Here is a 27,427-nt window from a genome sequence, read left to right as displayed (position 1 = left end):
ATCCCCGTATGAGAGCATCTCTTTTTGTTCTTTTTGCTTATTGCTTCAAGTATGTATCTATCTACATGTATATAATTTTTGCCTACTATAGCTGATAATCCTATACCTCTATACAAGATTGGAAATCACACTTAGGTTCCTCGATATTTTGCAGTGCATAGTTTTTAGTAGATCGCCCAATTCGTCTTAGCGTTAGTGTATATACGGGGAGCCATACGAACCTGTAATGCAAATATGAACAGTGGGCCAGTGGATCTATAATGGCAAACTCTGCTCCATTTTTCATCCAAGATCCGATATGGTGTAGTGGCTAACATCGTCGTCTCTCACACGACAGCCGGGGGTTCGATTCCCCCTATCGGAGTTTCCTTTTGCTTTTCTTTTTGTCCCCAGAGTAGGGGATCGCATATCGGATGCATGTGCAGATATAGGTGGATAGAGCCTTTTTTTTTTTTTTTGTGAAAGAGACAAGACCAGGTCATGTCGAGCAGAAACTGAGAGACTGGCCTGGAAACGGTTGATGTTCATGCCCTAGAAAGTTATAGTCAAGATGTAATGTACAAAGACCAGGAAGGACACTTGCTACTCCGGTAGATACTGGAAGTTACAGATTATAACAGCATTCGATTACTTTCAAGAACACAGAGGAAATTGATTACATGAAATGCTACATGTAGTTTGCTAGCTGGGCTAGTCTAAATCAAAAAAAGTAGTACATGGTAGGGTAGAGGATATCGGGGTCAAGGCAGGTCAGGTCTAGAAGTGGATGGGCTTGGAGTAGGTGGCCATGGCAGCCTCCTTGAAGGCCTCGGAGAGGGTAGGGTGAGCGTGACATGTGCGGGCAATGTCCTCGCTGGAGGCACCGTACTCAATGGCAAGGGTAGCCTCAGCGATCATCTCACCGGCACCGGGTCCGATGATGTGGACACCGAGAATGCGGTCGGTCTCGGCATCGGCGATGAACTTGACAACACCCTCAGTGTCGAGGTTGGTCTTGGCACGGGAGTTGGCGCTGAAGGGGAAGGTACCGACGCTGTACTTGACACCGGAAGCCTTGATCTCGGCCTCGTTCTGGCCGACCCAGGCGACCTCGGGGTGGGTGTACATAACGCTGGGGATGGCAGCGTAGTTGACGTGGCCGTAGCCCTTCTTGATGTACTCAACGGCAGCGACAGCCTCCTCCTCGGCCTTGTGGGCGAGCATGGGGCCGAAGGTGCAGTCACCGACGACACGGACGTGAGGGACCTTGGTGCGGTACTCCTGATCAATGACGAGACGGCCACGGTCATCCTTCTCAATGCCGACGTTCTCGAGGTTCAGGCCCTCGGTGTAGGGGCGGCGACCAATGGCGACAAGGACAACATCAGCGTCAAGGGTCTCCTCCTTGCCACCCTTGGCGGACTCAACCTGCAGGGAGACGGTAGCACCGCTGTCATCACCCTTGGTGACCTTAGTGCCGGTCTTGAACTTGATGCCCTGCTTGCCAAGGATCTTCTGGGCCTGCTTGGCAATCTCGGCATCCATACCGGGACCACCGATCTGGCCAAGGAACTCGACAACGGTGACCTCAGCACCGAGACGGGACCAAACGGAAGCCTATTATAAGAAAGAAAAGTCAATCCGTGCTCAAATTGGAGCAAATACCGCGGTGAGAACGTACCATCTCGAGACCGATAATACCGCCACCAATGACGACCATCTTCTTGGGGACCTCAGTGAGGGCGAGAGCACCAGTGCTGGAGACGATGCGCTTCTCATCGATGTTGAGGCCGGGGAAGGGAGTGGACTCGGAGCCGGTGGCAATGAGGATGTTCTTGCCGCGGAGGGTCTGCTCACCACCGTCGTTGAGGGCGACCTTGATAGTGTTGGCATCAACGAAAGAACCAGCGCCCTTGATGTAGTCGACACCGTTCTTCTTCAGGAGGAACTCAACACCCTTGGTCAGGCCGTTCACGGACTCGTCCTTGGCCTTCAACATCTGGGTGAGGTTGAGCTTGACATCGCCGACGTCAATACCGCGCTTTTTCGTGTCGTGGAGAATCTGGTGGTAGAGGTGGGAGTTGTTGAGCAGGGACTTGGAGGGAATACAGCCGACGTTCAAGCAGGTACCGCCGAGTTTTCCGCGCTTCTCGATACAAGCAGTCTGCCAGGGTGTTCAGTTAGTAAGTAGATCGCGATGATTGGATCGAGCCAATCGAGAGCCAACAAGCTCAGGGGCATTGTTTTGCGCACCTTCAGACCCTCTTGACCGGCCTTGATAGCAGCGACGTAGCCAGCGACACCACCGCCGATGATGACGAGGTCGTGATCACCTATTACCCGGCAACCCGGAAATCAGCAATCGCATCCGGGAAGCGCAGGGGATCTCTCCGAGGACGCCATGATAGCAGCCCAAGCAATAACTCACCTGCCTCAGATGCATAACCGCGCTTTGAGCCACGGACCAGGAGCATGGGGGTGGAAATGAAAGTCGAAGGAACAGCCTTCGGGCCGGCGTTGCGGAGGGCAGCCCGCGGCGAAGCCCGGGGGAGGACGGCGCGGAACATGACGAAAGAGAAATAAACGGACGTGACGAGCTACACAGACAATTAATCCTCCAGACCAACGAATTGGAGGTGTTGAGATGCGTGGGAGGGTGATTCTAGGTACGGGAAAGAAAGGACTGAGCTTTGCGGTATTTTGAGGTTTCGCCGTACTCTCTTATGTAAGCCGGTCGGGTTGACTCGGTTGGCTTTACCGGCATGACGCTGCAGTCCTTTTGGTTGGAGTACTTACTTGAAGGGATGATCGATAATCTGTGAAGTGATTCCAGAAGAGCTAGCTATAGAGCAGAGTTATATTTGTCGTGGGATCCCACAAGCCCTATACCCCGTCAACGCCAAAAGCGGCGGGAACCCAACAGTTCTTTCCCGCGCCTAATGTATTCCGGGGCAAACCCAGGAAGATTTATATGACTTAGTTCCTCTATTATTATGAATGGCATTCTCCACAGCCTTCTACCCCAGTCTACTCCGCGGGGATCCTTCAATTCTTCTCGGTCCGCTTACAAGCGGGACTACCGTTTGGTGGCAAACACCACTTCGGCAGGGTGACTTGTCACGATAAATTCCCTCAATTACCTAGGACTATATATGGTTCCTTCTAGATGTCGTGCACAGACGTATTAGAACGAAAGTTACGTGGTGAAGACTCAGGGATATATCCCGGCAAGTAGAGTGAGTATATGTCTACAGTAGGCCTGGACAAGAAAGCCCCTGAAACCTCAGGCTTGCACCTGTTCAAATGTACTTAGAATGTTAGTGTTGGCCATGACCAAAACAAAAGCTTTGTAGGTAACTGTATGCAATAATAGGTGATGTGATGTTGCAGAATCTATACAATAGCCAGGTTCTGACGTGGTTGGGGAAAAAGTCTTGGCCCCCAATGGCAGGGATCAACCCATCGGAGGGGAAGTCGCCGATATGCGCTATATCTACGTCTTGCTGCAAGCTTCAGTGTCTCTCACAACGTTAATGAGAATCACAAGGACGGACAATAAGATGACTACACACCCTCAGCTTCGAAGAAATCGTCAACATGTCGAGCTCTGTTAGTAGAAAGTCCAAGTTGGGGTGAAGAATGATCTCACGGAAAAACGGCAATTCCATTATGGAAGCTTCACTGTGAAGCAGCATGTGTGCTAGCCATACAGCAAATAAGTATACCAGAAAGGTACCAGCCAGATGTATCCTTTAGACCCGAGACCCGATATTGTCCATCTAGCCCTGGTCACGAGACAGCTTCTCTTCCTCCTTCCGATTTCTCTTCCGTCGGCACTTAATCCCATAATGCGCAGTGAGCCACAAGCAAGGAGAAACAGCAATGGAAACAAGGGCCAGAGTGGTATACGCCCAACCATTCCCCATCGCAGAAACCATAGGGCTAACCGCAGCCGAAGCTGCTGCACCGAGCTCACAGCGGAAAAGATTGTTGGCCGCAGTTGCAGTTGCAGATTTTCCAGGCCACAGATCAACCATCAGTGCATTCAACACTTGGTTCGTTCCGATGAGTGCCCATCCTGCAATGAAAAGGAGAATGACGGGGGCTGCCAGGTTGACCTTGTGACCCAACATCCAGCCGTATGCGAGCATTGCCAGGTTACTAATGTAGTACAGCGGCAGTGCAACTTCCAACCTTGCTCTTTCAATGTTGAAGTTGCTGATATCTGTGCGAACATTCTTCACAATGGGAAGACCTGCTTTCTTTGCGTGTCGTCGGTAGTTCCAGTCGACTATCTTTCCAGTTGTAAGTGCTGACACGACACCTCCTCCGCCGATGGGGAGATACATCAGTGCAGCTTGGATGTCGTTGAAATGGTAGATCCTGTGGAAGGAGGTTGAAGCTCCAGTCATGACGGCGTAGAATCCGGCGAACAATAGCCCTGTTGTGATTAGGATCACCGACGTTTCGATATCCAAGACGACCTTCATAGTCGGAATGGGAGACGGGAATCGAAGAGAGTAGTTCTTCCGCACCTCGGCTTCCTTGAGTGGGTCAAGTGTGAGTCCCTTCTCCTTGCGTTTGCGATGCCGAATCACATCCAAGATAGAGTTGTTCAACGCAGGCGGTGGGATGGAGCCATCGCCAACGACCTTCCGGCAGGTCTCAGGTAGAAAGAGACCAAGTATGAGGAAAAAGACTCCACCGAAGATGAGGAGGAACCAGAAGATCCAATGCCAGTTTGTGTACTGACTGAGCAGACCACCGATGATTGGTGATAGCGATGGTCCCAGCATACTTCCAATTGAAGCAAAGGCGATGTATGAGCCGCGCTCAGAGGATGTGATCATGTCTCCCACCAAACCGTTTGCCATCGCGACAGTTCCACTGCTGCCAGCACTCTGCAGGCACCGAAGAACAAGAAGAGCGGCATAGCTATTCTGGAGAGCTAGACCAAGGTTGGCAGCGAGATAGACAGTGAAGCAGATGATGTAGGCAGGACGACGGCCAGCAGTATCAGAAAAACCGGCGATGAACATGGGTGCCACACCCTGCATAATCTTCAGAAGAAAAGATCAGCCATTTCATCTCAAAGACAGTCTCCATCCCACCTACCAGGTATGTAGTAACCGTCAAGTTAACTTGGGATGTGGAGATGTGTAACGCATGCGCGATAGTGGTCAGTGCGGGCAGGTAGATACTCGACGACAAGGGCGAGAAAAAGCTGGCCAAAGAGCCCATGGCCACAATAGATCGCTTCTGGCCCACAGTGAACTGCGAGTAGGCTTCGAGGTGTGCATTTGGCTGGCTGGCAGCTTCCTGCTTGCCGCCAAAATTCTCGTCGGCAATGCTTCCTGGCATGTTTGCTTTCTCGATGTTGAGTCAGCGACAGGTCGGGGATTTACAGACCATGTGGAATGATCCTGGAAATGCGCGAGGCCTGAAATAGCCCGATCAATGCCTCGGGGATTCCGGGACAGGGATTGATTAGGGTTGGATGAGCGCATCGCATCCCGGTACCGGCATCGGCCTGATTAGGCAATCTCTTGAGCCTCATCTTTCTGCTTTGGCTGTCTGGCCTGGACGTTGCCTATGAAAACCCAGTCTTCGGTAAGTACAAAGAAAATCTTGCAAGATGTTGCAATGTCTCTGTTAGTTGTCAGACGTACTCGGACAGATGTTTTGGTTTGAAAACAAGGCAAATGATGCACCTCGCTGGAGATATCGAATACTGTGTTCAAAAAGTGGCGAGACAAGCCATAGACATAACGTGGAACGAACCAGTCGGCTAAACTCCGATCTGCAGGAACAAAGGAACAGAAATCCATCTCACAATCTTTTTGTGACTTTAAAAGCAATCATTTCATGGATAGAGTCTGATATTGGGGAACATTTTGTAGGTCTTTTTCTATTCTGGTGTTATTTTTCTCGTAGGTTGCGATTTGAAAAGGGACCTTTCAAAGAATTTGGGGGCTGGAAAGTCGGATTTCGTGAACATTTAGTCGTGAAAAAAAAGGCAAATCGTGAACGTTTTGGCCTCGAAAATGTTTAGATTTTGAACTTTTTGGGGGTTAAGAATTTTTTTTTCTCGTAAGTCTTTTGTGATCAGAATGATATTCCAGAGGTTACTCTTATATCGGTATGGGTTCTTAAGGACTTTTTATACTGAAATCAGGATTTTGTGCACATTTTGCCGTGAATCAAGGGTGTTTATCCTAATAAGACGGTGTTTACTAGGGGATTTTCAACGTTATGTCGTTTATCTTCAACGTCATATCGCTTTTCTCTCGACGTGCGAAGAAAAAACAATGTATCTTATCGTCCTCTCTATTGTTTAGAACAACATTTCGCGGGGTTTGAAAAAAGGTCTGATGTCACCAAACCTAGGTCCGGGGAATTTCCCCACCCCCACGAGACCCGTTTAGCCTAACCGGCCTAGGGAGGTCAAACCACCACGGGGTCACTTGAACGCCGAAATCCCCGCAGCAAGTCCTCCCCGGTGGAACCGAGTTGCCAATACAACCCGGGGCTGCCATTGGGCTTAAGCCACTTTCAGCCAAAATGGGCCGCCATCGTATCATTTCGGATTGCCGATTCTAGTGCAAACCGGGGAAATGCCTCGATACTTGACCCCGCCGAGACACATTTCCCAGCCTGAGCGCGGCCTACTCGCCGTAATCCCCGGTTATTCGGGTGGGGAATCTACCAGCGCACCACAATTTGACTGTCTCCCGCCGGGATGTAACCACATCGGAACGGTCGCTCCTTACTTTCCTGGGGTTCCTGTGGGCCGATCCCCGTGGGAAAGTTACGGTACGTTCTGGCTCGGACTCGCGCCGACTCTGCCATCGGATTTAAATACATGCGGGTCGCCATGAGGTCGATTTGGGATTTCCATTTTTCCTCGTGCTGCTCGGTTATACATCACGAGTCTGAGCCTTTATATATATTTCCTTTTGCTACAGACTGCGAAAGACTGTGTTCTTTTCTTGCCTACTATTAACCGTCCTCTGTGATGCGCCAAGCCTACTGAAATTATTGAATCACTCTGGGACTATATACAATATGAGTGACAAAATCCCTTCGTGGAATGTTGTCCACAAGCTAGAGAAGCGCCAGCTTCTCGTCGGCATCAACTGTGTCGCTGCGCTATCCATTCTATTCTTCGGATATGATCAGGGTATGATGTCCGGCGTGAACAATGCCAAAGACTACATCGACTTGATGGGCTTCGGTTATACCGAAGTGGTGGATGGTGAGGTGACACCAGTGGTCACGAATTCCTTGCTACAGGGTGGAATCGTGTCGGTATACTATCTCGGAACTCTTGTCGGTGCCTTATTTGGTGGTTGGATCGGTGACCGGATGGGTCGAATCAAGTCGATTGCTGTGGGAGCCGCTTGGGCTATTTTCGGTGCGGCTCTGCAATGCTCGGCTCAGAATCACGTTTGGATGATTTGCGGTAAGTTGTACAAGGCCTGATGGAGGATAACCGATGCTGACATCTGCAGCTCGTTTGATTAACGGAATCGGAACTGGTGTTCTGAATGCTATCGTCCCTGTTTGGGCTACCGAGACGGCTGAGCATACTTCGCGTGGTCAATTCATTGCTATTGAATTCACACTCAACATCTTCGGTGTTGTCTTGGCTTACTGGCTGGAGTTGTACGTTCTCCTCTTCCTGTCTTGAGCCTTTTCTGACATGCAACAGTGGCCTTTCTTTCATCGACAACGGAGAATCAGCATTCCGCTGGAGATTCCCCATCGCCTTCCAGATCGTCTTCCTGCTGGTCCTCTTTTCAGTTGTCTGGTTCTTCCCAGAGTCTCCTCGATGGCTCGTCAAGGTCGGTCGAGAGGACGAGGCTCGCTACATCCTGCAACGTCTGCGTGGATCTAGTGGAGAAGACCTCGTCCGCGCTGAGGCCGAGTTCCAGGATATCCTCAGCATCGCCGAGATGGAAAAGACTGTCGTTCACGGCAACTCGTATCTATCTATGTTCTTCGGCTACAAGTCCGGTGATCTTCACATCGGACGTCGCGTGCAGCTGGTCGTATGGTTGCAGATCATGCAGGAATGGGTTGGAATCGCCGGTGTGACCGTTTATGCCCCGACAATCTTCAGCATTGCTGGATTTGACTCGATGAAGAGTCAGTGGATCAGTGGATTGAACAATGTCTTCTACATGGTATGTCTTCACAACTGGGAGAAGATCGATCGGCACTAACGAGGGTGTGCAGTTTGCTACTCTGGTCTGCGTCTTTACCCTCGACCGCATCGGTCGCCGATGGACGTTGTATTGGGGATCGGTAGTCCAGGGAATCGCCATGTTCCTCGCGGGTGGATTTTCCCGACTGGCCATCGACGCTAAGGCAGCCGGTGAAATGGGCAAAGCATCCTCATATGGTGCAGCCGCGGCCTCGATGATCTTCATCTTCACGTCCACTTTCGGTGCTACGTGGTTGACCGTGCCATGGCTCTACCCCGCAGAAATCTTCCCTCTGGCTGTTCGCGCTCGAGGAAACGCCTTTGGTGTTGTGGGATGGAGTATTGGAAACGGATGGCTGGTATGTGAACACTTTAAGACTTGTATGTCTCTCAAAGGAAACAAACTAACATGGATTATTTTAGACTCTCCTGTGCCCCGTCATGTTCAGCGCTATCGGCGAAAAGACCCTCTACGTTTTCGCCGCCAGCAATGTCATCACTATTCCTATGGTATGGGCTCTCTACCCAGAAAGCAACCAACGCACACTCGAAGACATGGATCTTCTCTTCGCAGCGAAGACACCCTGGACTTGGGATGCAGAGGCTACCTTTGCGCGCCTCAAGGCTGAGAACCCGGGCATGGTCCAGGCGCTCAGTCGCAAGGGTAGTGTTGTGGACCCGGAGACTGGAAAGACTCTTTCTATTGGCGCTGCTGCTGCTACTGCGGCTGCCAAGATGGATGATAGTACCACTGCGGCTGAGCATGTAGATCGCGCTTGAGTTTTGGGTTTGTGGTTGGGAGATGGTGTGTATATTTTTTAGATAATGTAGTGAGCGTAAGAGAACTAATCAACGTGCATATACGTACGCGTCCGCAGAAAGAAGAGGCTTGTCTACATTGGAAGTATATTACCACGCGCGTTGCCTATTTGCCCATGATTTCCTTTTTAAGACAGGTGTGTCTTGGTCTTGAGGGTTCTAGAGCTTGACCTGCATGAATTCTACATGTTCTTTTTAGATGATTGCACGGCTCGTTCTTATACCCCCTCTTTAACCCTGACGCCCTACTGCGCGCCATAGCTTGCCAAGTGATTTACACCAACTGTACATGGCTTATTGGCGATTTAAAAAAATGAATGTCAGCGCTAAACCTCACGCTTTAATTGCATGTTCCTGCACACCCCCTGAATTTTCCCCTTGATGAATCATCGGTTTACCCGCCATTTAGAAGAATAACTCTCTCAGTTGCTATGTTACAGGTGTCTATTTAAACGACCTTTTCAAACAGAAACGGCTCCTAAGTTGACCAAGCCTCCGAGCTCGTGTTCCCTCAAAAACGATACAACATAGCCGCAACATAGTCAAGCAGTCAATCTTTGGCGACCACAAGCTGTTTACTGCCTTGCCCAGACCTATATTCTCTAGATTGTTTCAAGAATGCCGGAGAGAAATACGGGGATTGGTGACGGCAAAGAGGCCGCCTCTCGCAAGATCAGCAACGGGACTGAAGATCCCACCTGTCGCTCGACCGAGCTGACGTGTCATGACTACACAGTCGGATGGATCTGCGCGTTGCCAAAGGAGCAGACTGCAGCGACCGCTATGCTCGACCAAATCCATCCTGATATCCCTAAACCACCAAACGATCCTAATACATACACCCTAGGATGTATCGGCAGACACAATATCGTTATAACCTGTCTGCCGAAAGGGAAGATCGGCAACAATTCAGCTGCTACTTCCGCTACCCAGATGGCGCGCACTTTCCCATCTATCAAGGTTGGCCTGATGGTTGGCATTGGTGGCGGTATTCCACCTCGGGTTAGACTTGGCGACGTTGTGATCAGTGTACCTGTCGCTGAGTTTCCTGGCGTGGTCCAGTGGGATATGGGCAAGATGGAAGTGGACAGTTTCAAACGAATTGGTGCGCTGAATAATCCGCCAACCGCACTGCTTACGGCATTGACAAAACTTGAGACTAAGCATGAGATGCATGGATCTCGGATACGTCAATACCTTGATGATTTGGGAAGCAAATATCCAAGTTTGTTGTCAAAATACACCTGGTCCGATTCCCTTCAGGACCCTTTATCTACCCCAACTGTTTCTTATCTTGCTCGGAGCGGGTGGCAGGCCGTTCTTTTCTCGCTCTGGAGCCTGGTTCTGGCTTTATGCAGATACCTCTCCGGGAGTGGATCGCTTGCTGTAGATTCTAGAGCAGAACCAGCGGTACCTACTGTGGATCATGATGTGCACAATACTCGAAGAAGATCGGTGGACGTACGCGTGCATTATGGACTAATCGCAAGTGGGAATAAGGTCATCAAGAACGCCGTGGATCGTGACAGATTGAATGAAAGTCTTGGTGGGAATGTCTTATGTGTCGAAATGGAGGCGGCTGGCCTCATGAATAACTTCCCATGCATTGTCATCCGGGGAATATGTGATTATGCCGACGCACAGAAGAACAAGGATTGGCAGGAATATGCTGCGGCTATCGCTGCAGCGTGTGCGAAGGAGCTTCTCGAACATGTGCAGCCTAATGACGTGGACGGAGAGCGTCCACTGAAAGACATCCTAGGCGATGGTTAGTGATTACGGCGGCCAAATTATTTACAGGAATGTGCTAATACAATATCCAGTTAACGCAACCGTTCAGAGGACAGACGCCAATGTTAAAACAATCCGATCGAAGTTAGACAGAAAAGAAGAGCTTGAGATCCTTGATTGGCTTACTGAAATTGACTACGGCCCGCAACACAGCGACATTTTGAAAAGACGACAGCCTGGCACTGGCCAATGGTTCTTAGACTCCGTTGAATACCAGAATTGGCGAAGCTCAAACCAGCAGACGTTGTTCGGTCTTGGGATTCCCGGAGCGGGGAAAACAATCCTGGCCGCAATAGTCATTGACGACCTCACCACCAGGTTTGGACACGACTCGTCGATTGGCATTGCATATATATATCTCAACTTTCGCCAAAAACAGCAGCAAAGACGTGAAGATCTAGTATCAAGTCTAGTGAAGCAACTGAGCCAGGACTGGCCTTCCCTACCCGATAGCGTTGAAAATCTTTACGACAAACATACACGTAAGAAGACACGCCCATCATTTGACGAACTTTGCAAGGCTCTCTTGTCTGTGGCGGCTTTTTATTCGAAGACTTTCATTATTGTTGACGCGCTCGATGAATGCGAAGTATCTGATGGGTGTTTGTCCAGCCTCTTGTCAGAGATTTTCGCTCTACAGAGCAAAGCTGCAGTGAATATTCTTGCTACCTCGAGGCCCATCCCGGAGATTGAGGAAAGGTTTAATGGATGTACTCTACATCACATCTCTGCTTCGGAAGAGGATATACGAAGCTATCTCAATAATCATATGACTCGGATGCCAGAATTTGTTCTCGAGAGCCCAGAGTTGCAAGAGAGGGTCAAGGCTGGAATTATTGACGCTGTTGATGGAATGTGAGTAGGTCTGGTTTTCTTTAAGAAGTGCACTAACTTCCTCAAGGTTCTTGCTCGCACGGCTCCACCTAGATTCACTCATTGGAATGCAATCGCCAAAGGCTATCGAAATAGCGCTTAGGAAGCTTCCCAAAGGATCAAATGCGTATGACTATGCATATGATGAGGCCATGGAAAGAATAAAGGGACAAGCGCCCGCCTGTCAGAAGACAGCAGAGTGGACTCTAAAATGGATTACGTTTGCAAGGAGGCAGCTGAGCGTCCCAGAGCTGCAGCACGCCTTAGCAGTTGAAGTGGGTGAAACTGAATTCGATGCTTGCAACATTTCACGAAAAGCCTATATTCTATCCATCTGCGCTGGACTAGTTACGGTTGATGAAGAGAGCAATATCATCCGTCTAGTCCATTATACAACACAAGAATATTTTGAGCGGACACGGCACGACTTGTTTGAAAATGCAGAGGCCGATCTTACGAAAGTTTGCATCTCTTATCTCTCCTTCCGTTCATTTGACAGCGGGCCTTGTCAAACATGGGATGGCTTTTTGGAGCGATTGGAGCTGAACAAGTTCTACAAATATTGCGCAAAGTACTGGGGACATCATGCTCGCAAGGCTCCCAGTTTATGTCCAGAAGTTACAAACTTTCTCAACTGCGAGCCGAAGGTAGATGCATCAAGCCAGGTACTGCTAAATTACAGTTTTCCCAATGACACCTGCTTTCTTAAGAACACACGAATGACAGGGCTTCACCTAGCATCGTTTTTCGGAATAGGAGAGGCAATCAAGACAATGTCGCAACAAGGAGTCGAAATTAATGCAACAGACCAAGTAGATCGGACACCACTGTCATGGGCAGCCGAAAATGGCCACGAGCTAGTGGTTAAGCTGCTACTTGACAAGGATGCTCGTCTAGAGACAAAGGACGATATTTATGGTCGAACACCGCTGTTATTGGCTGCGGAAAATGGCCATGACCTAGTGGTTAATCTGCTACTCGAAAAGGGTGCTGATTTAGAGACAAAGGACGACAATGGTCAGACACCACTGTCATTGGCAGCCGAAAATGGTCATGACCTAGTGGTTAATCTGCTACTCGACAAGGGTGCTGATTTAGAGACAAAGGACGATGGTCAGACACCGCTGTCATTGGCAGCCGAAAATGGTCATGACCTAGTGGTTAATCTGCTACTCGACAAGGGTGCTGATTTAGAGACAAAGGACCATGGTCAGACACCGCTGTCATTGGCAGCCGAAAATGGTCATGACCTAGTGGTTAATCTGCTACTCGACAAGGGTGCTGATTTAGAGACAAAGGACGATATCTTTGGTCAAACTCCGCTATCACTAGCTGCCGGAAATGGTCATGACCTAGTGGTTAAGCTACTATTCGACAAAGGTGCTTGTCTAGCGACAAAGGATAACTACGGTCAGACACCGCTGTCATTGGCAGCCCAATATGGTCATGACCTAGTGGTTAATCTGCTACTCGACAAGGGCGCTGATCCGGAGACAAAGGACTAGTATGGCCGATCATCGTCATTAGCCAATGGTGAAGCTGTTGCTGAATAACGGCGCTGATCTGGATGATAAATCAACATAAAGTTCTGTCCGGGTCTGTTTGGGGCGAAAATATGCTGTCATCTCGCGTTGGAAAGTAATTATTCGCTGTAAATTATTGACGGCTCCCTTTTTGGGCGGAATGCCACGTTCAGGTTAGACCATTATGCAGGGATGAGCCATCAGTAATCATATTATACGACAGGATAACGCTACTTTGTTTGTTCATAGCGGTGGTATCGTGATTTTTCCATCTGTGAAGGTATTCACAACCCAGATAGTATCCCTTGGCGTTGGAGTTCAGTGAGAAATCAAGGAGCCACGGGTGGCCATACTTCTCCAGACGGATCGTACCCTTGATTTTAATTTTAATTTCTGTGGTTTACCTCGTGCCCAAAACGAACGAAGTGAGATGGACAGTTTACCTTCGTGTGCAGGGAGAAATCTTGTTGTTAATAATTCTTCATGAAACGAGGAATGAGTGAAGGAATTGGAATTACGACCGCCACGCGCGAACATGTGCTCCCACTGCCAAAATCTTCGCCGATCTCGTTGATCGGTCAAATCTGCGCCAAGGAATGCCCTTACCTCCTATCTTATAGTCGGCAGGCTCCCGGCGTCCTTCCTTTGTCCTAATGTTGTCCCTGTTATATCCAGCATATATGCCCTTGTGCGGCTAACTAATTCGCCTATTAAGTATGCATGTAAATTTCCCGCGACCCATTATCACAAGCAAGCATCCAAACTTCATATGATCACTCAGCTCTGCCTCTTTCGTTTTAGGGCCACAGTGTGCGAAGCGCGTGTCACCGGTTATGGGATACGTTATAAATGAAGCCATCGAAGATGGTTAGATGATTCACGTATATTTCCATACGAGTGCTCTGATTGGCCACTTCCAGCACACCCGCCAGTCGAAGTTTATAACACTTCGTGTTCCTCCCTTCTTCTTTCTCTTGCTGAATATTTATTTCTCAATAATTCTCAATAATCCAATAAATCCAAATATTTAGTGGCACATCCATCCGCGAGGTAAGTGTAAACCCAGACGCGTCCTACCGCGTCACATCATTCCCAGCTAATTACAAACACAGCCAACCTCCAACCGTAACCCAACAGGGACCCCAATACAAGTCCCTAAACAACAAGAGCTGAAACTCCAATAAAAGACATCCCATCAAGGAGCAGCAGACATGGCAGTTCCCCCAGTATCACAGACTGCCCACCTGTCATCACCCTCACCACCACCCTCAATATCGTCACCAGCCCAAAAAGAAATCAAAAAGAAAACCAAAGAAGAAACCAAATCCCCACCTCCCCCAGAAATAACCCCACAAACCAAAAAGTACCTGCACAGAATATCCCTCCACCCAACTCTAACCCCCTTCCGCCGCCGCGTCTACCGCACCCTCCTCTCAGTCCCACCAGGCCGCTGGACAACCTACTCAGCCATGGCAAAATACCTAGGATCCAGCGCGCGCGCAGTAGGCAATGCAATGCGGACTAACCCCTTTGCGCCGGAGGTTCCCTGTCATCGGGTCCTGGCTGCTGATGGGCGGTTGGGTGGGTATAAGGGGGAGTGGAAGGTTGATGGGCATAAGGCTTCTGGGTCGTTTTCTGAGGAGAAGATGGTTAGATTGAAAGAGGAGGGTGTTGATTTTGTGGATGGGAAGGTTGTTGGGGTTTGTTTTTGGAGTTTATTGATCTGGGGAAGTGATTTCGGGGTTACTGTTTGTACTGTGTTTTTGATTCTATTGTGGAGTATTGCGTTGGAGGATTTGAGGGTGTTTTTGAGGCTGGTATGTTGTTGGAATATACTACTTGGATCAATTTATGTTCAATGTTTGTACACGAAGCTTTCTGTTAGCAAATATACAGTAGTCCCTAGCTTTGAAAGGCTGAAATGAACACCGTCACAGAGTTTTGTCGGTTGTTTCATGGTGATGGGACTAAGGAGGTGACTAAGGATTGGAGGGACGATGCGCGATCCATTGGTGAGAATTGCGCTGCTTGGGATCGGTATGATGATTGCCGTGGACCGATCTAGGACGATGGGGCTGCTATTTAGGGACAGGGAGCAGACTGGGTTGTTAGTATTGCAATTCAGGTACATATATTGGCTGAAAAAGTCAATTCGGTGCATGGGAATTGGGTTGAGGGTTGTAGGGTGTGATGATCTACAGTGATGGCGTCGGCGTTTCAAAAGATGAGTGAAGACTTGAGTACTGGGGGAATGTTAAGGAGTAGTGCAGGGTTACGTCAAACACGAGAACTAACTTAACTTATGATCTGCATTTTCACTTTTCACCTTGTATTCTGACTTTCTTTGTTCTTGGTTATAGATCCTGCGAGACTTCAGGACCCAACCTAGCAGAAGCATGGTTTGATCGACAAAGACGTTACATTCGAGACTCGTTGTTTTCGAACCATAGCTGTAATGCAATCCTGCAACTAACCAGCTAGCGTGTGACCGATAGCATCTACTCCTGCAGGTACCTCAGCTAGGTAAACACTAAGTTAGTGAATCCTTGCAGATCAGAGCCCCGAAAAAGGGGACGGAAAAATTGAAATGGCGCGAAGGCAAAAAAGTGGCCCAATGAACAAATTGAGAAGGTGAAACGTAATCGCAGTGAAAATGCAGGAGAACATGGATAATAAATCATCATCGTTGTTATTCAGTCATAATGGAGCTCAATAAACCAATATCTCATCTAACCCTGTGCCCGTCTAAAAAATCAATAACCATAACGAAGGAGCCGACAGCTCACAGAAGCATCACATCAACACAAAAATAGAAAGGATAAAGTAGGAAAAGAAGGCGCACGTCTTCTATACAGGAACCCGATGCATGGCCGGAATGCGATACAGTATATCGATGAGTCAAACAAGAATAGAAACAAAGAAAACAGAGGCAAAGTCGTAAGATCGTAAAGCGGACAGACGCAAAGCACCACGGACGATCATGAGATATCCTTAGCAGCGCGCTTGCAGCCGCCCCGCTTGGGGACATGCATGTGGTGATACGAGCGGAGGTGCTCGACGAGATGATCCTGACGCGGGAAGCCATTGCTGCCCTTCCGCGAGCAGTGATCGACAGGGCAGTTACGGAACACGGGGTAGTGAACGCTCGACTGGTGGCGCTTCAAGTCCGCGAAGCGAGTGAAGGCCTTGCCGCAGTCGTCGCATCCGAATGGCTTGGCAGGTCTACAAAGAAAGAGAAATGTTAGCGCATTGGTCTCACTGTTGCTATGGACTATCACGACGAGGAAGGCTAGGCTTACTTGGAAGCAGGGGCCGGCGAGTCTGAACCGGATTCATACTCGTACCCGCTGACGCTGACGGGGTAGTTGGGCAGGGCGATGTCCTCGCCGGGGAAGTTGAAGCTGCTGCTTGCACAGCTGCTGGCGCAGCTTGATGCGCTCTGGGGCATGATTTGGCGCTCGAAGACGGGGAATTCGTGGGTGGTTGGGTAGTAGGGCGAGCTGGTGATGTTGTATACATCTGGAGCGGCGACCTCTTGGATTGGGAAGGGACTAATAGGGTCGAGATCGCAGAGGGGATCGTAGACGGGCTGTGCGCCGTAGAAAAAAAGTCCATGCCGCCCGGAGAGGAGGAGTAGGAGGAGTAAGAGTCTGGGTAGTAGGGGGACTGCATGTCGAGGGAGGAATCTGAGAGAGATCTGTGGTTCATATTGGAAGGAATTGGGATGCCAGCCTTTTAAAGAGAAGGGAAGATCAGCGATCTAGAATACGATGCAAGTTAAGCTTCGCCTACCATTATGAGACGCCGGTGGGAATCCTTGTGAGTTATGGAAATCTTAAAGTGGCTGTTGGGGGCGGAATATTGGTATAAATGTACAGGAAAATGTTTCTCAAAGAGTACCGTGCCCTTCCTTTTATGTTTCTACAGGTGCATGACCTAAATACCAGCCCTTTTAGCCCAAGACGCCAACACGGGACAAGTGTGTTCTTGGCCGCGTCTGTGAATGGCCGTGGGGATGACTTCTAGAAGACAACTCGAAGCAGAGTGGACGAGAGCACACAGCCTCCCCGCCCATTTCCTGCGGGAATTGCAGTCTAGCGGGAAGACATTCTACGGAGCTTCTAGCGGCCCCTTAAGCCGGTTTGTTTGGGCGATGATTGGGGGCCAAGAGGAGGACGTCTCAAGTCTCAGCCAATACAACCTCGCGATAACCTGTACAATCAGGGAAGCGGTCAGCCTGTGCAGACAGACCTGCATCTGCCCCCTCCTCCTCGACAGTGCGTGTTCTCATTCGCGGACGGACTTCTGTGTGTTTTCTAGCGTCTTTCTAGCGTCTCTCACGGTCTGACGGCATAGGGGTGCTTAGCCCCTACTGGCGTCATCAGACATTAGCAGCGTGTTTGCTGTTTCATGTTCCGCTAATGTGTTCGAGTCCAGGCAGAGTGATACGAGGGTGATTCGAGTTCGAGTCCAAGTCCCACAGGTGACATGTCCGAGTCGAGTTGATGCACTTGGGGTTCATGCTCATGCTCATGTTCTGTTCTGTTCGTGTTGACGTATCCAATTCGGGACTGTTGTGCCGAGTAGGGATCCACGCAGCCTTGCGAACTTGATCTCTCCAATCCGGGGTCGCAGATCGACGCCGATGATATAATGCGACCGCACAGCCCCTGGCTAATCCTCGTCTTCTGGAAAAGAAAATCCCGCACTTTTAGCGTCTTGGCTTGGTTACTAGGTACTTGTCTCTGGGGAAAGATGAAGCGATTCGTCACATGCACATGTAGCGACGGGGATGTTTCCGGGCAATGTGTACAGATAGATGTCTTCCGCCCGGACCCCTCGGTCCTTTTGTTCTACTGTTCTTAGTGGCTTCTATGCATGTCCTATTGTCTGATCACGGGATAGGCAAGGCAGACTGCATAACCGGCTTTGTTGGTGTACAATCTACTCTCTCGTATTACATATGCTCCTTGTAGGATACCCGAGGTCCATTCAAACAAGTGGAAACACATAAAAACTCCCTCGTTGAGGCCCATTCATTGCACTCATTGCCCGATCCCCCAAAACGAAAACAGTACTAGCAGAACATAAGAGTAACCCCGTGATATCCCTCAACCCGATCCGGCCCAGTCTAGTCGTAGCGTCGGGCGATGCAGTTCGGACAATCCAGGTCTCAACCGGGTGGGAAAGTCCCAGGGTTCATGTAAAAAAGAACACGTTATAACTCGTCCTCGAGGTATTTGTAGACGAACTTGAAATCAGCCTTGCGGCGATTCATCCTGTTCAGTGTGCGTAAGTGGTGAGTTCCTGTAGTTGACGCTGGGATGGTCGGAAGGCCGAAACTAACCATGTGCTCTCATAATCAAAGAACCGATAGGTGCCTTGCTCAAATTCCTCGGTGATGTTCTTGGGTTCCTCGTGACGCTGGAACCACGTTTGGTACTGTTTGTGGAAGCGCCAACTCTGATTCCGGAGTGCCTTGGCCGCAAGGTATTGCTGGTAGGTGCCTTGACGATAGTAGAAGAGGTAGAAAAGCGTGTCTGTGTCAATTCTGCCTGTATCGTACAGCCGGGGATCATCGAATATGGAGAGGGGTTCCTGTGGGTAGTATAGGGGGTGCTGTAGGGGTTCTGGGGCTTGTAATGGCGAGGCTTTTCAGCATCTCCTGCCTCCGGACATGTGGTCAATGATGCCGCCAGTAGGCGTTGCACCGATGGCGAGGGATTCGCCGTTGCACGCGCCTTGGTCACGTCAAATGATTGGACCAGATCTTGAAGACCTGGGGGCAGATGATATACCGATTCTTCGGTTTCTGTCCCTTCTGTTTCAGCTTTCCCATTCGTTGTTGCGGTCTTATCTGCGGGAGTGGGCGATGAAGCACTCGAGGCTGCTGCGCCGGCCGGCGTCTTGGATCGGATCCCACTGAGCTCTTCAGAAGCGGTGCTCGGTGTCATTATTGACTTGGCAACAGGCTGTGCTGGCGCCACAATGGGCGAAGCTGTGGAAGAGGGCTTGGAGATAGGCATTGCCACGGAAAGGGCTGGGCTAAGACCCGGTGGTGGGGGAAGAGGCAGGATGCCCACACCACTTTTATCGCTGGCAGCTGCTGCAGCCGCGGCGGAGGCATACTTGAGGGTCTCACCGGGGGGTCGGGTGGGGAGCGGAGCGGGCTTCATGCCCGGGGTGGCACTTGATGAAGCGGACGGGTGAAGAGTAGCAAGGACAGGCAAAGGGGACTTCATTTGCGTGGACGGTCGTCGCGGTGCTGGGGTCTCTGGCTTGGCTTTGGGTTTCGGCTCAGGTTCATCGTCCTGAATGGATTGAGCATCTTGTGATGACACGCGATCACCATCTCCACCCATGCCGAACTGTGCCTCAACATCCTCGATATTCAGATCGTCGTAGAGGGTCTCATCTTCACCAGAGTAATCGAGATTGCCTCCTTCTTCGACATAGTACTTGATGCTCTCCTTCAGATCTTGCACAGCCCCCACTTCAAGGTTGCCATTTTGTAACGAACGATTGAGGAACTCGAGCTTGTTCACATGCCACTTATGTCGTTCTGTAACGTGCGCAACATCGGCCATTCGGTCTGCCTTTTTCGTATCCTTCTTTCCCTTTTTCATTTGTGCGTGGAGGGTTTCTTCTTCGGCTTCCAGGGCTTCGATCTTGAGCTGGAGTTCATCGACCATTGATGAGAGGAATTCGGAACACTCGACTCTCTCTTTCTCCTTAGGGTCGAGTCGCGATGCTGCTGATAGACCTTCCTTCGAGTAGGCTTTCGTCTTCATCTCCTTTTCGACTGCCTTGAATTGTTCCATACACTGACAGGCGGTTAGCTAATTCGACCCAAGGAGGGTCTGCATTGAATGTGACACGACACTCACCACTTCAATAGCCTTTCGCTGCTCAATGAGCGGGGCTTTGTCCTTCACCTCATTGCCAGCTGCCCATGACTTGATCTGATCACGGAACCTTTGGAGCTTCTTGATCTCGCGCTTAAGGTTGTCTTCGAGCTTATCCCGTTGCGTGGGATTCGTGGCCTGGCGAATCTTCTCATAGATGCCCTCAAACGTCTGAATGCCTTCCGACACCTTTTTGAAGGTCTTGTCGATTTCCTGTTGCGTCTTACGTGACGCCATTACAGAATCGGTGGGATGCGGACTCCGTCCACAGGCGGGATTTCGATGCGGTTAAAGCGGACGGATGGGTTGTTTGCACTCCCCACGGTTGGGAGATTGCAATCGGAGTAATTGAGATTGGAAATGGGGTCAAAATCGCACTTGTAGACAATGAAGGGCTAACACTTGATCGCAGAATGCCTCTCCGCGCTGGGGTGGAAAGCTTCGTGGTTGCTGGATCGGGTAGGCGGTGAGGGGCGGAGGGAGAGGCGAGGGAGGAATGCCTCCAACACGTCAACTTCAGTTTGCATCTCTTGCATCTCCACTGTTTTGGGTCGCAAGTCATACGCTCTCAGTCTCCGCACCTTCCTAAAGGGCTACAGGGCTGTGTTATCACCTTATTTCCGGGTTTGTCCCCAGATCGCAAGCTATACACGTTCTGTTACTCCGTACTGACGTTGAATGTATTCCTAGTCCCTTTAACCTCTCTATCCTTCTTCCTCAAGATGAAAGGTTAGGACCATCCGGCTCGATACACAGAAACACGCTAATCCCGCCAGTCGTGATACAAAGAGTCAAATCGGCGTCCGTGAGCGTCGATTCAGAGTTGATCTCCTCTATTGGCAAGGGCCTGCTAGTATTTGCTGGTATTGGCCAAGAAGATACCGAGAAGGATGCAGAGAACCTGGTGAATAAGGTGTTAAAGGCCAAATTCTGGCCAGACGAAAATGGATCACAAGTATGGTAATCCTGGAACTATACATGACATGAGCGGCAAATTGACATTGTCGCAGTGGAAGAGGAATGTTCAAGACATTGAGGGAGAAGTACTATGTGGTATGTGGCTATATTCCCGGTGTATGGGAAGCTACTAACGCCTGGTTTAGTTTCGCAATTCACCCTCTATGCAAAGATGAAGAAAGGCAACAAGCCTGATTTTCACGATGCAGCCAAACCAGAAACAGCGCGGAGGGTCTATGATTACTTCTACGACAAGATGCGCGAATCCTACGTCCCAGACCGGGTAAAAAATGGTGTCTTCCAGGCCATGATGGAGGTCGAACTGAAGAACGACGGGCCGGTGGGTGTAGATTACCGCAGTGAAGATGCGGCGGTACATTTTGCCTTCCTGGCTCCTATCTTCGCCGCTATGGAATCCATACTGACAAGAATATCATGCAGGTCACCATCGAGATCAACACCAATCTCCCTAAGAAGGAACCTAAGGAACCGAAAGACAATAACAAGCCGGAAGAGGAGGAGATAAAGAAGACATTTGAGTTCCAACTGCCAGCTGAACTGCTGCAGTGAAAAAATAGACATAGAAGTGTATAATAACTGTAGTTGATACCCCAATGAAGACATACAAAGACATACAACATGACCGGAGAGGTGCAGCGGCCATGGAAGCTTCCTGAACCACAAAACCGCGCTGTCCCCCACAACGCGCCTCATATTTCTCCTCCGCCAACTCTCTTTTATCAACTCACTTTCCTCCATATTCTTCTCCACTTTTGCTTTATTCCTTTGACTCCACCGCCATGGCATCTCAGCGTACGTCTGCGGGGTCCACCGATCTACCCGGATGAGTTACAGTACTGACAAAGAGCTAGGCTCCCGTGTCTTCTTTGACATTCAAGTCGGCGACAACAAGCTTGGTCGGGTGACATTTGAGCTTGTAAGTTGCCCAGATTTCTCGTCTAGTTGAGCTTGCAGCTAACCTTGGCCGTCACACAGTTCAACGATGGTACGACATGATTTTCCCGCTCGACAATCCGAAAACTAACAATTAAACAGTCGTGCCCAAGACCGCGGACAACTTCCGAGCCCTGTGCACTGGCGAGAAGGGCATTGGTACCCAGGGCAAGGAATTGACCTACAAAGGCATGTCTCCGATACCCCGCCATTCAGCATTGGCGTCGACTAACCGCGCAACTCCGATACAGGCTCAATTTTCCACCGTGTGATCAAGCAGTTCATGATTCAGGGTGGTGACTTCACCGCGTTCAATGGCACCGGCGGCGAGTCGATCTACGGCGAAAAGTTCCCCGACGAGAACTTCGATCTCAAGCATGACCGTCCCTTCCTCCTCTCCATGGCCAACTCCGGCCCCGGCACCAACGGCAGTCAATTCTTCGTTACGACTGTCCCTACTCCCCACCTCGATGGCAAGCACGTCGTCTTCGGCGAGGTGATCAACGGCAAGAGCATCGTTCGCAACATCGAGAACATGAAGACTCAGTCCGACAAGCCCTTGACCGATGTGACTGTGGTGGACTGTGGTGAGCTCTCCGGAGAGGACTACGAGAATGCGACCAAGCGTGTCCAGGACGCCACAGGCGACCCATACGAGGACTTCACCGAGGACCACCAGGGCGAGGAGCTTACCGCCCCGCTCTGCTTCAAGATCGCTTCCGACCTCAAGGGATTCGGAAATACCGCATTCAAAAGTGGAGATCTTAACCTGGGTCTCGACAAATACCAGAAGGGTCTGCGCTACCTCAACGAATTCCCCGAGGCTGGTGAGAACGACCCCAAGGAGCTGAACGTGCAGATGAAGGCTTTACGATTCACCCTGCACTCCAACTCGTCCCTGCTCGCAAACAAGCTCAAGAAGTATAGTCAAGCTCAAAACTGGGCTTCTTATGCGCTCCAGGTCAGCGATGCTGCCCAAGTCAAGGATGCCGACAAGGCCAAGGCCTACTTCCGTCGTGCTGTTGCCTACGAGGGTCTGAAGGAAGAGGATTCCGCCCTTAAGGATCTTCTGGAGGCTGAGAAGCTGTCTCCTACTGATGCCGGTATCATTAACGAGATCGCCAAGGTCAAGAAGACCGTCAAGGACCGCGAGGCCAAGGATAAGGCTGCTGCCCAGAAATTCTTCTCTTAAGATTCTTGCTAGTGGTTCAGATTCTTTTCCTTTGTTCTATCATGATTCACGACGTGGTCTCCATGTGCCCCCAATGACCCCAGATGTATGACATAACATCCAATCCCTCGGCAATATACATTGATCTTTGGTTAGTTCTGACATACTATCCTGTATCATGTCCTGTACCATGACAGTTGTTTAGCTAGTTCGGTTTACATGCCAACAAAGACATATACATTGCCAAACTTCTAAATATGTAAAGTACGTTCTCCCAAGAAATATCATTGGGCTACTCATCGCCGGAATATCAAAGGGCTGGATGGATATCACGCCCCGTTTCCGCCAAAAACTTCTCATATCGCCCCTTACACTTTCGACGCCATGTCTTCCCCCAAATAATCATAGGAACGCCCATCAACACAGACAGGACAACTAGTATGCCAAAGCAGGTAAACGTCCATCCGTAATTAGTCGCGTCAATAAAGGGCTGCACGGAAAAAGAAATAGCGAAGTTAATCAACGAGGAGCAGATAGCCAATACTACGACGAGTTCACCAGAGATCTATAGAAACAGACCATTAGCAAGCCCACCTGAATAAGCCAAACAAAGCAAAGCCATAACTTACCCCATCGAAACATTCCATGGCATAAGTCGTCGCCAAACTCGTCACAGAAACCTGTTGAGCAATCAAGCAACACAACCCCACCGCAATGGCCATCCAATGCTCGCCATATGTAGCAGCCCACCCGTAAGTAAAGTATCCCACAGCACCGAAAATGAAGGGGAATATATAAGCCCACAGGCGCATCTCGGGCTCTTTATATCCCTTGTTTCGGCGTGCTAGAACTAGAACAATCCAATCAGAAAGGGAGCCGACGCCCATTCTGATTATTTCATTTGATTAGTAGGCTTCATAAATGTTGACATGATAACCTTGGAAGTGAAAGCTCACCCTAGGAAGTTTCCAACCAGAGCAGCAAGGAAAATCAACCCGGTCGACCCGGCACTCCAGCTATATGGTGCTTCGGTCATAATCTCGGAGATGGTATTGAAGGATACTATGCCTGCTGTGCATCCGAATGCAAATTGGATACCGGCGAGGACAATGTTAGGGAAGGCGAAAAGGTAGAATGGTCGCCGGAAATATTGTAGCCAGGTTGTTTTATCGTCTGGGAAATAGTGCACTAACGCGACTTTTTGCCAGTAGCTCCGAGTTGGGATCTGTTCATGGGAATCCTCACTTGTCGCTGTAGAGACAGGCGACTCCGATCTGGGGTGTTTGTCGGACTTATTCTGTTCTTCTTTAGGTGCGCCTGAGACAGATAGTCCGATATGTAAGGCGTTGTTGAATCGATATCGTGGAAACATGGTGTCATCGAATGTGAAGATGAATAGTAGAATCAAGACACCCTTTGATGGAACGTTAACTGACGCGTCTGTGTTCAAGAGTCATGGATTTCATACGCATGCAATCGCTACAATGGGCGAGCTCCATCGCCAACCAATCCCATCAGAGATATATCCTCCCAAGATCAAGCCGAGGATTGAACCGAGTTGTTGAAAGAAGATGTAAATTGACACCATCCGACCACGCTCGTGGGCGAAGAACATATCGAATATCTGGGAAAAGTGAGAATCCAAGTGAAGCATATAAGAACATGGGCACTCACAGTAAGTTGAATCAGCGCTTGGTACGCAGCAGTACCAACCCCCTGGATGGCAAGCATGATGTAGTATTGCGTAGTGCCCGTATAAAATCCACCCCAAACACTGCCACCAAGAAGGATAAGCAAACTCAAAATGTAAACAATCTTTCGACCGAACTTCATTGCCGAGGGGATCCAGACGATATTGAAGAATCCAAGAAGTAGATAATTCAAAGCTGAGCCGCCGTTCATGTTGTTTAGACTGACGCCTGTCTCGGATGATATCACTGTCCAGCTTGCTCCCCAGTTGTTTTCGCCGAATGAGAATACACAGGCGTAGAAGGAGATTAGGAATAGTGACCAGCACTTCTTGAGGCGTTTCCAGTTCTAAATTACATGATTAGGATGCTTTCTTCTCTTTGATTTGGTGTTGACATGGCCTGGATACATACTAGAGGATCTGCCAGCGAGTTTGAAGGCTGTGGAATTAGAAGGATGTCCTGTTGGCCGGCGTGAGCAGCATCTCGTAGATTATGAGATGCTGAGTGTTAGATGTTAGCATCACAGTCCTTCTCCATCTAGCAAGTGTGTATTGAGTGTATCGGTACTTACTATCAACCAAGTAGACTGTACCAGGGACATCTGTTTGTATATCATCCGATCGAGCCATATTTGCAAATCAGAATGTGGGTACCCGAAAGCAGTTGAGAAAAGCCTCCTTTATATACCCATTTTATACCACATTGCTACACGAGTTATCTGTTCCTTTACATCTATTATCACCGCGTGTCGGAACATACCGACCTTGTTTACCAGCCATTCACGCTCTGAGATACGCCACTTGGTGAGGGGAATAAATAATGGAAGCTCCAAGCGGTAGCACTGACAGTGATCACCGATACTGAGAAGAAACTCATTGGTGTGAAAATCTCCAACTGTGATAATAATGATAAGACCGAGGTCGAGTGAAAGATGTAGATGTAGCCGTGCGGAGAAGCTTACCCCGGGCTCAAGTGGTGGGAAGGTCCAGGCGACACGCTAAGGTGACAAGCATACGAGTCTAAGCTTGGCCGAAAGTTGCCATGTCGCTTCAAGTTTGTTGTCTATCATATGATTGATGGGCTTGGCCGCTTTCAATCTTCGCTCCCGTTGAAGTTCCCGACTCTCACACCCCTCTTCGACAGCAACGGCATTCTATCGCCTCACAATGGCACCTGAATTAAACAAAAGTTCGTCAATTCTGATCATCGGTGCTGGTACATGGGGATGCTCAACTGCCCTCCATCTGGCCCGTCGGGGATACACAAATGTCAAAGTACTGGACCCTCACCCGGTGCCGTCGCCCATTGCGGCGGGGAACGACATCAACAAGATCATGGAGCATAAGGAACTCAGATGTAATCATCCTTTCAAGCTGCATTCTCCAGATATATAAATTGTCTGACATTCCGCAGCCCCGAACCCCGATGCTCGAAGCATTGCATTTGCTATATGCACCAGAGCCGCATTGAATGGCTGGACAAACGACCCAGTCTTTCAACCCTATTTCCATGAAACTGGATTCATTGTTTCTGGGCATACACCTGCCCTCATAGAGCATATCAAAACCGACGAAGTCGACCAGTCCGAAGGCGACTGGGTGGCCCTGGAAACAGCCGAGGATTTCCGCCAAACCATGCCACCAGGTGTTCTGACCGGGGAATTCCCAGGCTGGAAAGGCTGGATAAGCCGATCCGGTGCAGGATGGATCCATGCTCGAAAGGCTATGGTATCTGCTTACAGCAAGGCGCAGAGTCTAGGTGTGAATTTTGTAACTGGCTCCCCGCATGGAAATGTTGAAAGCTTGATCTACAAAGATGGAGATGTGGTCGGAGCTCAAACGGCAGACGGGCAGGAACATCTTGCAGAGCATACCATCCTCGCAGCTGGTGCTGGCAGTGACCGGCTGCTAGATTTCAAAAAGCAGCTGCGTCCGACGGCTTGGACTTTGAGCCATATTCGAATGACGCCCGAGGAAGCGAAGAAATACCGGAACCTCCCTGTCCTGTTTAACATTGCAAAAGGGTTCTTCATGGAACCCGATGAAGAGAAACACGAGCTCAAGATCTGCGATGAGCATCCAGGATACTGCAACTTTGTGGCGGATCCCGATCATCAAGGTGAGAAGAGGAGCATACCATTTGCCAAGGAGCAGATTCCACTTGAAGCTGAAGCACGAGCTCGGGATTTCTTGCGTGATACTATGCCGCATCTTGCTGATCGGCCTTTTTCCTTTGCTCGTATCTGCTGGGATGCCGATACCGTCGATCGTGCTTTTTTAATTGACAGACACCCTGAGTACGCTTCGCTCGTGGTTGCTGTTGGTGGGTCTGGGAATGGTGCTATGCAGATGCCTACTATTGGTGGGTTTATTGCAGATGCATTGGAAGGGAAATTGCAAAAGGAATTGAAAGAAGTTGTCCGTTGGAGGCCAGAGATAGCTATTGATCGAGATTGGAAATCTACCCAGAACCGTTTTGGTGGACCTGACAAGTTGATGGATTTCCAAGATGTGAAGGCTGATGGGTGGACAGATATTGGAAGATGATGAAAGGTCAAC

General features: G+C 49.6%; 11 protein-coding genes across 11 annotated transcripts; 6 read left to right on the top strand and 5 right to left on the bottom strand.

The window, feature by feature from the left end:
- Positions 1-625: 625 nt before the first annotated feature.
- Positions 626-2,812, bottom strand: N7446_004083 (dihydrolipoyl dehydrogenase). The gene is made up of 4 exons (XM_058512832.1): positions 2,408-2,812; positions 2,233-2,312; positions 1,661-2,143; positions 626-1,596 (listed from the first exon to the last, which is right to left on the bottom strand). Exons 1-4 carry the CDS (start codon positions 2,544-2,546, stop codon positions 757-759), a joined length of 1,542 nt encoding a protein of 513 aa, XP_058374161.1. The 5' UTR covers positions 2,547-2,812; the 3' UTR covers positions 626-756.
- A 946-nt stretch (positions 2,813-3,758) lies between these two features.
- On the bottom strand, positions 3,759-5,340 carry N7446_004082 (MFS transporter; the record flags this gene model as incomplete). The annotated part of the gene is made up of 2 exons (XM_058512831.1): positions 3,759-5,039; positions 5,095-5,340. 2 exons carry the CDS (start codon positions 5,338-5,340, stop codon positions 3,759-3,761), a joined length of 1,527 nt encoding a protein of 508 aa, XP_058374160.1.
- Positions 5,341-6,984: 1,644 nt separating this feature from the next.
- On the top strand, positions 6,985-8,984 carry N7446_004081 (uncharacterized protein). Its single transcript, XM_058512830.1, has 5 exons — positions 6,985-7,441; positions 7,491-7,644; positions 7,691-8,165; positions 8,218-8,544; positions 8,609-8,984. Exons 1-5 carry the CDS (start codon positions 7,045-7,047, stop codon positions 8,963-8,965), a joined length of 1,710 nt encoding a protein of 569 aa, XP_058374159.1. The 5' UTR covers positions 6,985-7,044; the 3' UTR covers positions 8,966-8,984.
- A 638-nt stretch (positions 8,985-9,622) lies between these two features.
- Positions 9,623-13,173, top strand: N7446_004080 (uncharacterized protein; the record flags this gene model as incomplete). Its single annotated transcript, XM_058512829.1, has 3 exons — positions 9,623-10,772; positions 10,828-11,650; positions 11,697-13,173. 3 exons carry the CDS (start codon positions 9,623-9,625, stop codon positions 13,171-13,173), a joined length of 3,450 nt encoding a protein of 1,149 aa, XP_058374158.1.
- Positions 13,174-14,402: 1,229 nt separating this feature from the next.
- Positions 14,403-15,256, top strand: N7446_004079 (MGMT family protein; the record flags this gene model as incomplete). The annotated part of the gene is made up of 3 exons (XM_058512828.1): positions 14,403-14,891; positions 14,972-15,008; positions 15,129-15,256. The coding sequence occupies 3 exons, from the start codon at positions 14,403-14,405 to the stop codon at positions 15,254-15,256; spliced, it is 654 nt and encodes a 217-aa protein (XP_058374157.1).
- A 913-nt stretch (positions 15,257-16,169) lies between these two features.
- N7446_004078 (uncharacterized protein) lies at positions 16,170-16,986 on the bottom strand (the record flags this gene model as incomplete). The annotated part of the gene is made up of 3 exons (XM_058512827.1): positions 16,170-16,413; positions 16,491-16,888; positions 16,984-16,986. The coding sequence occupies 3 exons, from the start codon at positions 16,984-16,986 to the stop codon at positions 16,170-16,172; spliced, it is 645 nt and encodes a 214-aa protein (XP_058374156.1).
- Positions 16,987-18,409: 1,423 nt separating this feature from the next.
- N7446_004077 (CNOT2/3/5 family protein) lies at positions 18,410-20,333 on the bottom strand (the record flags this gene model as incomplete). Its single annotated transcript, XM_058512826.1, is given in 4 exon segments — positions 18,410-18,470; positions 18,539-18,746; positions 18,758-20,015; positions 20,079-20,333. The coding sequence occupies 4 exon segments, from the start codon at positions 20,331-20,333 to the stop codon at positions 18,410-18,412; spliced, it is 1,782 nt and encodes a 593-aa protein (XP_058374155.1).
- A 176-nt stretch (positions 20,334-20,509) lies between these two features.
- N7446_004076 (D-aminoacyl-tRNA deacylase) lies at positions 20,510-21,623 on the top strand (the record flags this gene model as incomplete). The annotated part of the gene is made up of 7 exons (XM_058512825.1): positions 20,510-20,555; positions 20,688-20,720; positions 20,787-20,825; positions 20,873-21,051; positions 21,107-21,149; positions 21,200-21,426; positions 21,495-21,623. 7 exons carry the CDS (start codon positions 20,510-20,512, stop codon positions 21,621-21,623), a joined length of 696 nt encoding a protein of 231 aa, XP_058374154.1.
- A 230-nt stretch (positions 21,624-21,853) lies between these two features.
- N7446_004075 (uncharacterized protein) lies at positions 21,854-23,199 on the top strand (the record flags this gene model as incomplete). The annotated part of the gene is made up of 5 exons (XM_058512824.1): positions 21,854-21,866; positions 21,926-21,990; positions 22,050-22,059; positions 22,110-22,196; positions 22,259-23,199. The coding sequence occupies 5 exons, from the start codon at positions 21,854-21,856 to the stop codon at positions 23,197-23,199; spliced, it is 1,116 nt and encodes a 371-aa protein (XP_058374153.1).
- A 289-nt stretch (positions 23,200-23,488) lies between these two features.
- On the bottom strand, positions 23,489-25,498 carry N7446_004074 (putative MFS transporter; the record flags this gene model as incomplete). The annotated part of the gene is made up of 7 exons (XM_058512823.1): positions 23,489-23,743; positions 23,808-24,066; positions 24,135-24,592; positions 24,647-24,802; positions 24,853-25,215; positions 25,281-25,369; positions 25,441-25,498. 7 exons carry the CDS (start codon positions 25,496-25,498, stop codon positions 23,489-23,491), a joined length of 1,638 nt encoding a protein of 545 aa, XP_058374152.1.
- A 514-nt stretch (positions 25,499-26,012) lies between these two features.
- Positions 26,013-27,415, top strand: N7446_004073 (NAD(P)/FAD-dependent oxidoreductase; the record flags this gene model as incomplete). Its single annotated transcript, XM_058512822.1, has 2 exons — positions 26,013-26,225; positions 26,283-27,415. The coding sequence occupies exons 1-2, from the start codon at positions 26,036-26,038 to the stop codon at positions 27,413-27,415; spliced, it is 1,323 nt and encodes a 440-aa protein (XP_058374151.1). The 5' UTR covers positions 26,013-26,035.
- Between the last annotated feature and the right edge of the window lie 12 nt (positions 27,416-27,427).

This window comes from Penicillium canescens (assembly GCF_028828765.1).
Source record: "Penicillium canescens strain IBT 15451 chromosome Unknown utg000003l_segment0_segment0, whole genome shotgun sequence".
In the NCBI taxonomy this organism is placed as follows: domain Eukaryota; kingdom Fungi; phylum Ascomycota; class Eurotiomycetes; order Eurotiales; family Aspergillaceae; genus Penicillium; species Penicillium canescens.
This window is presented reverse-complemented; position numbering and strand designations above follow the sequence as displayed.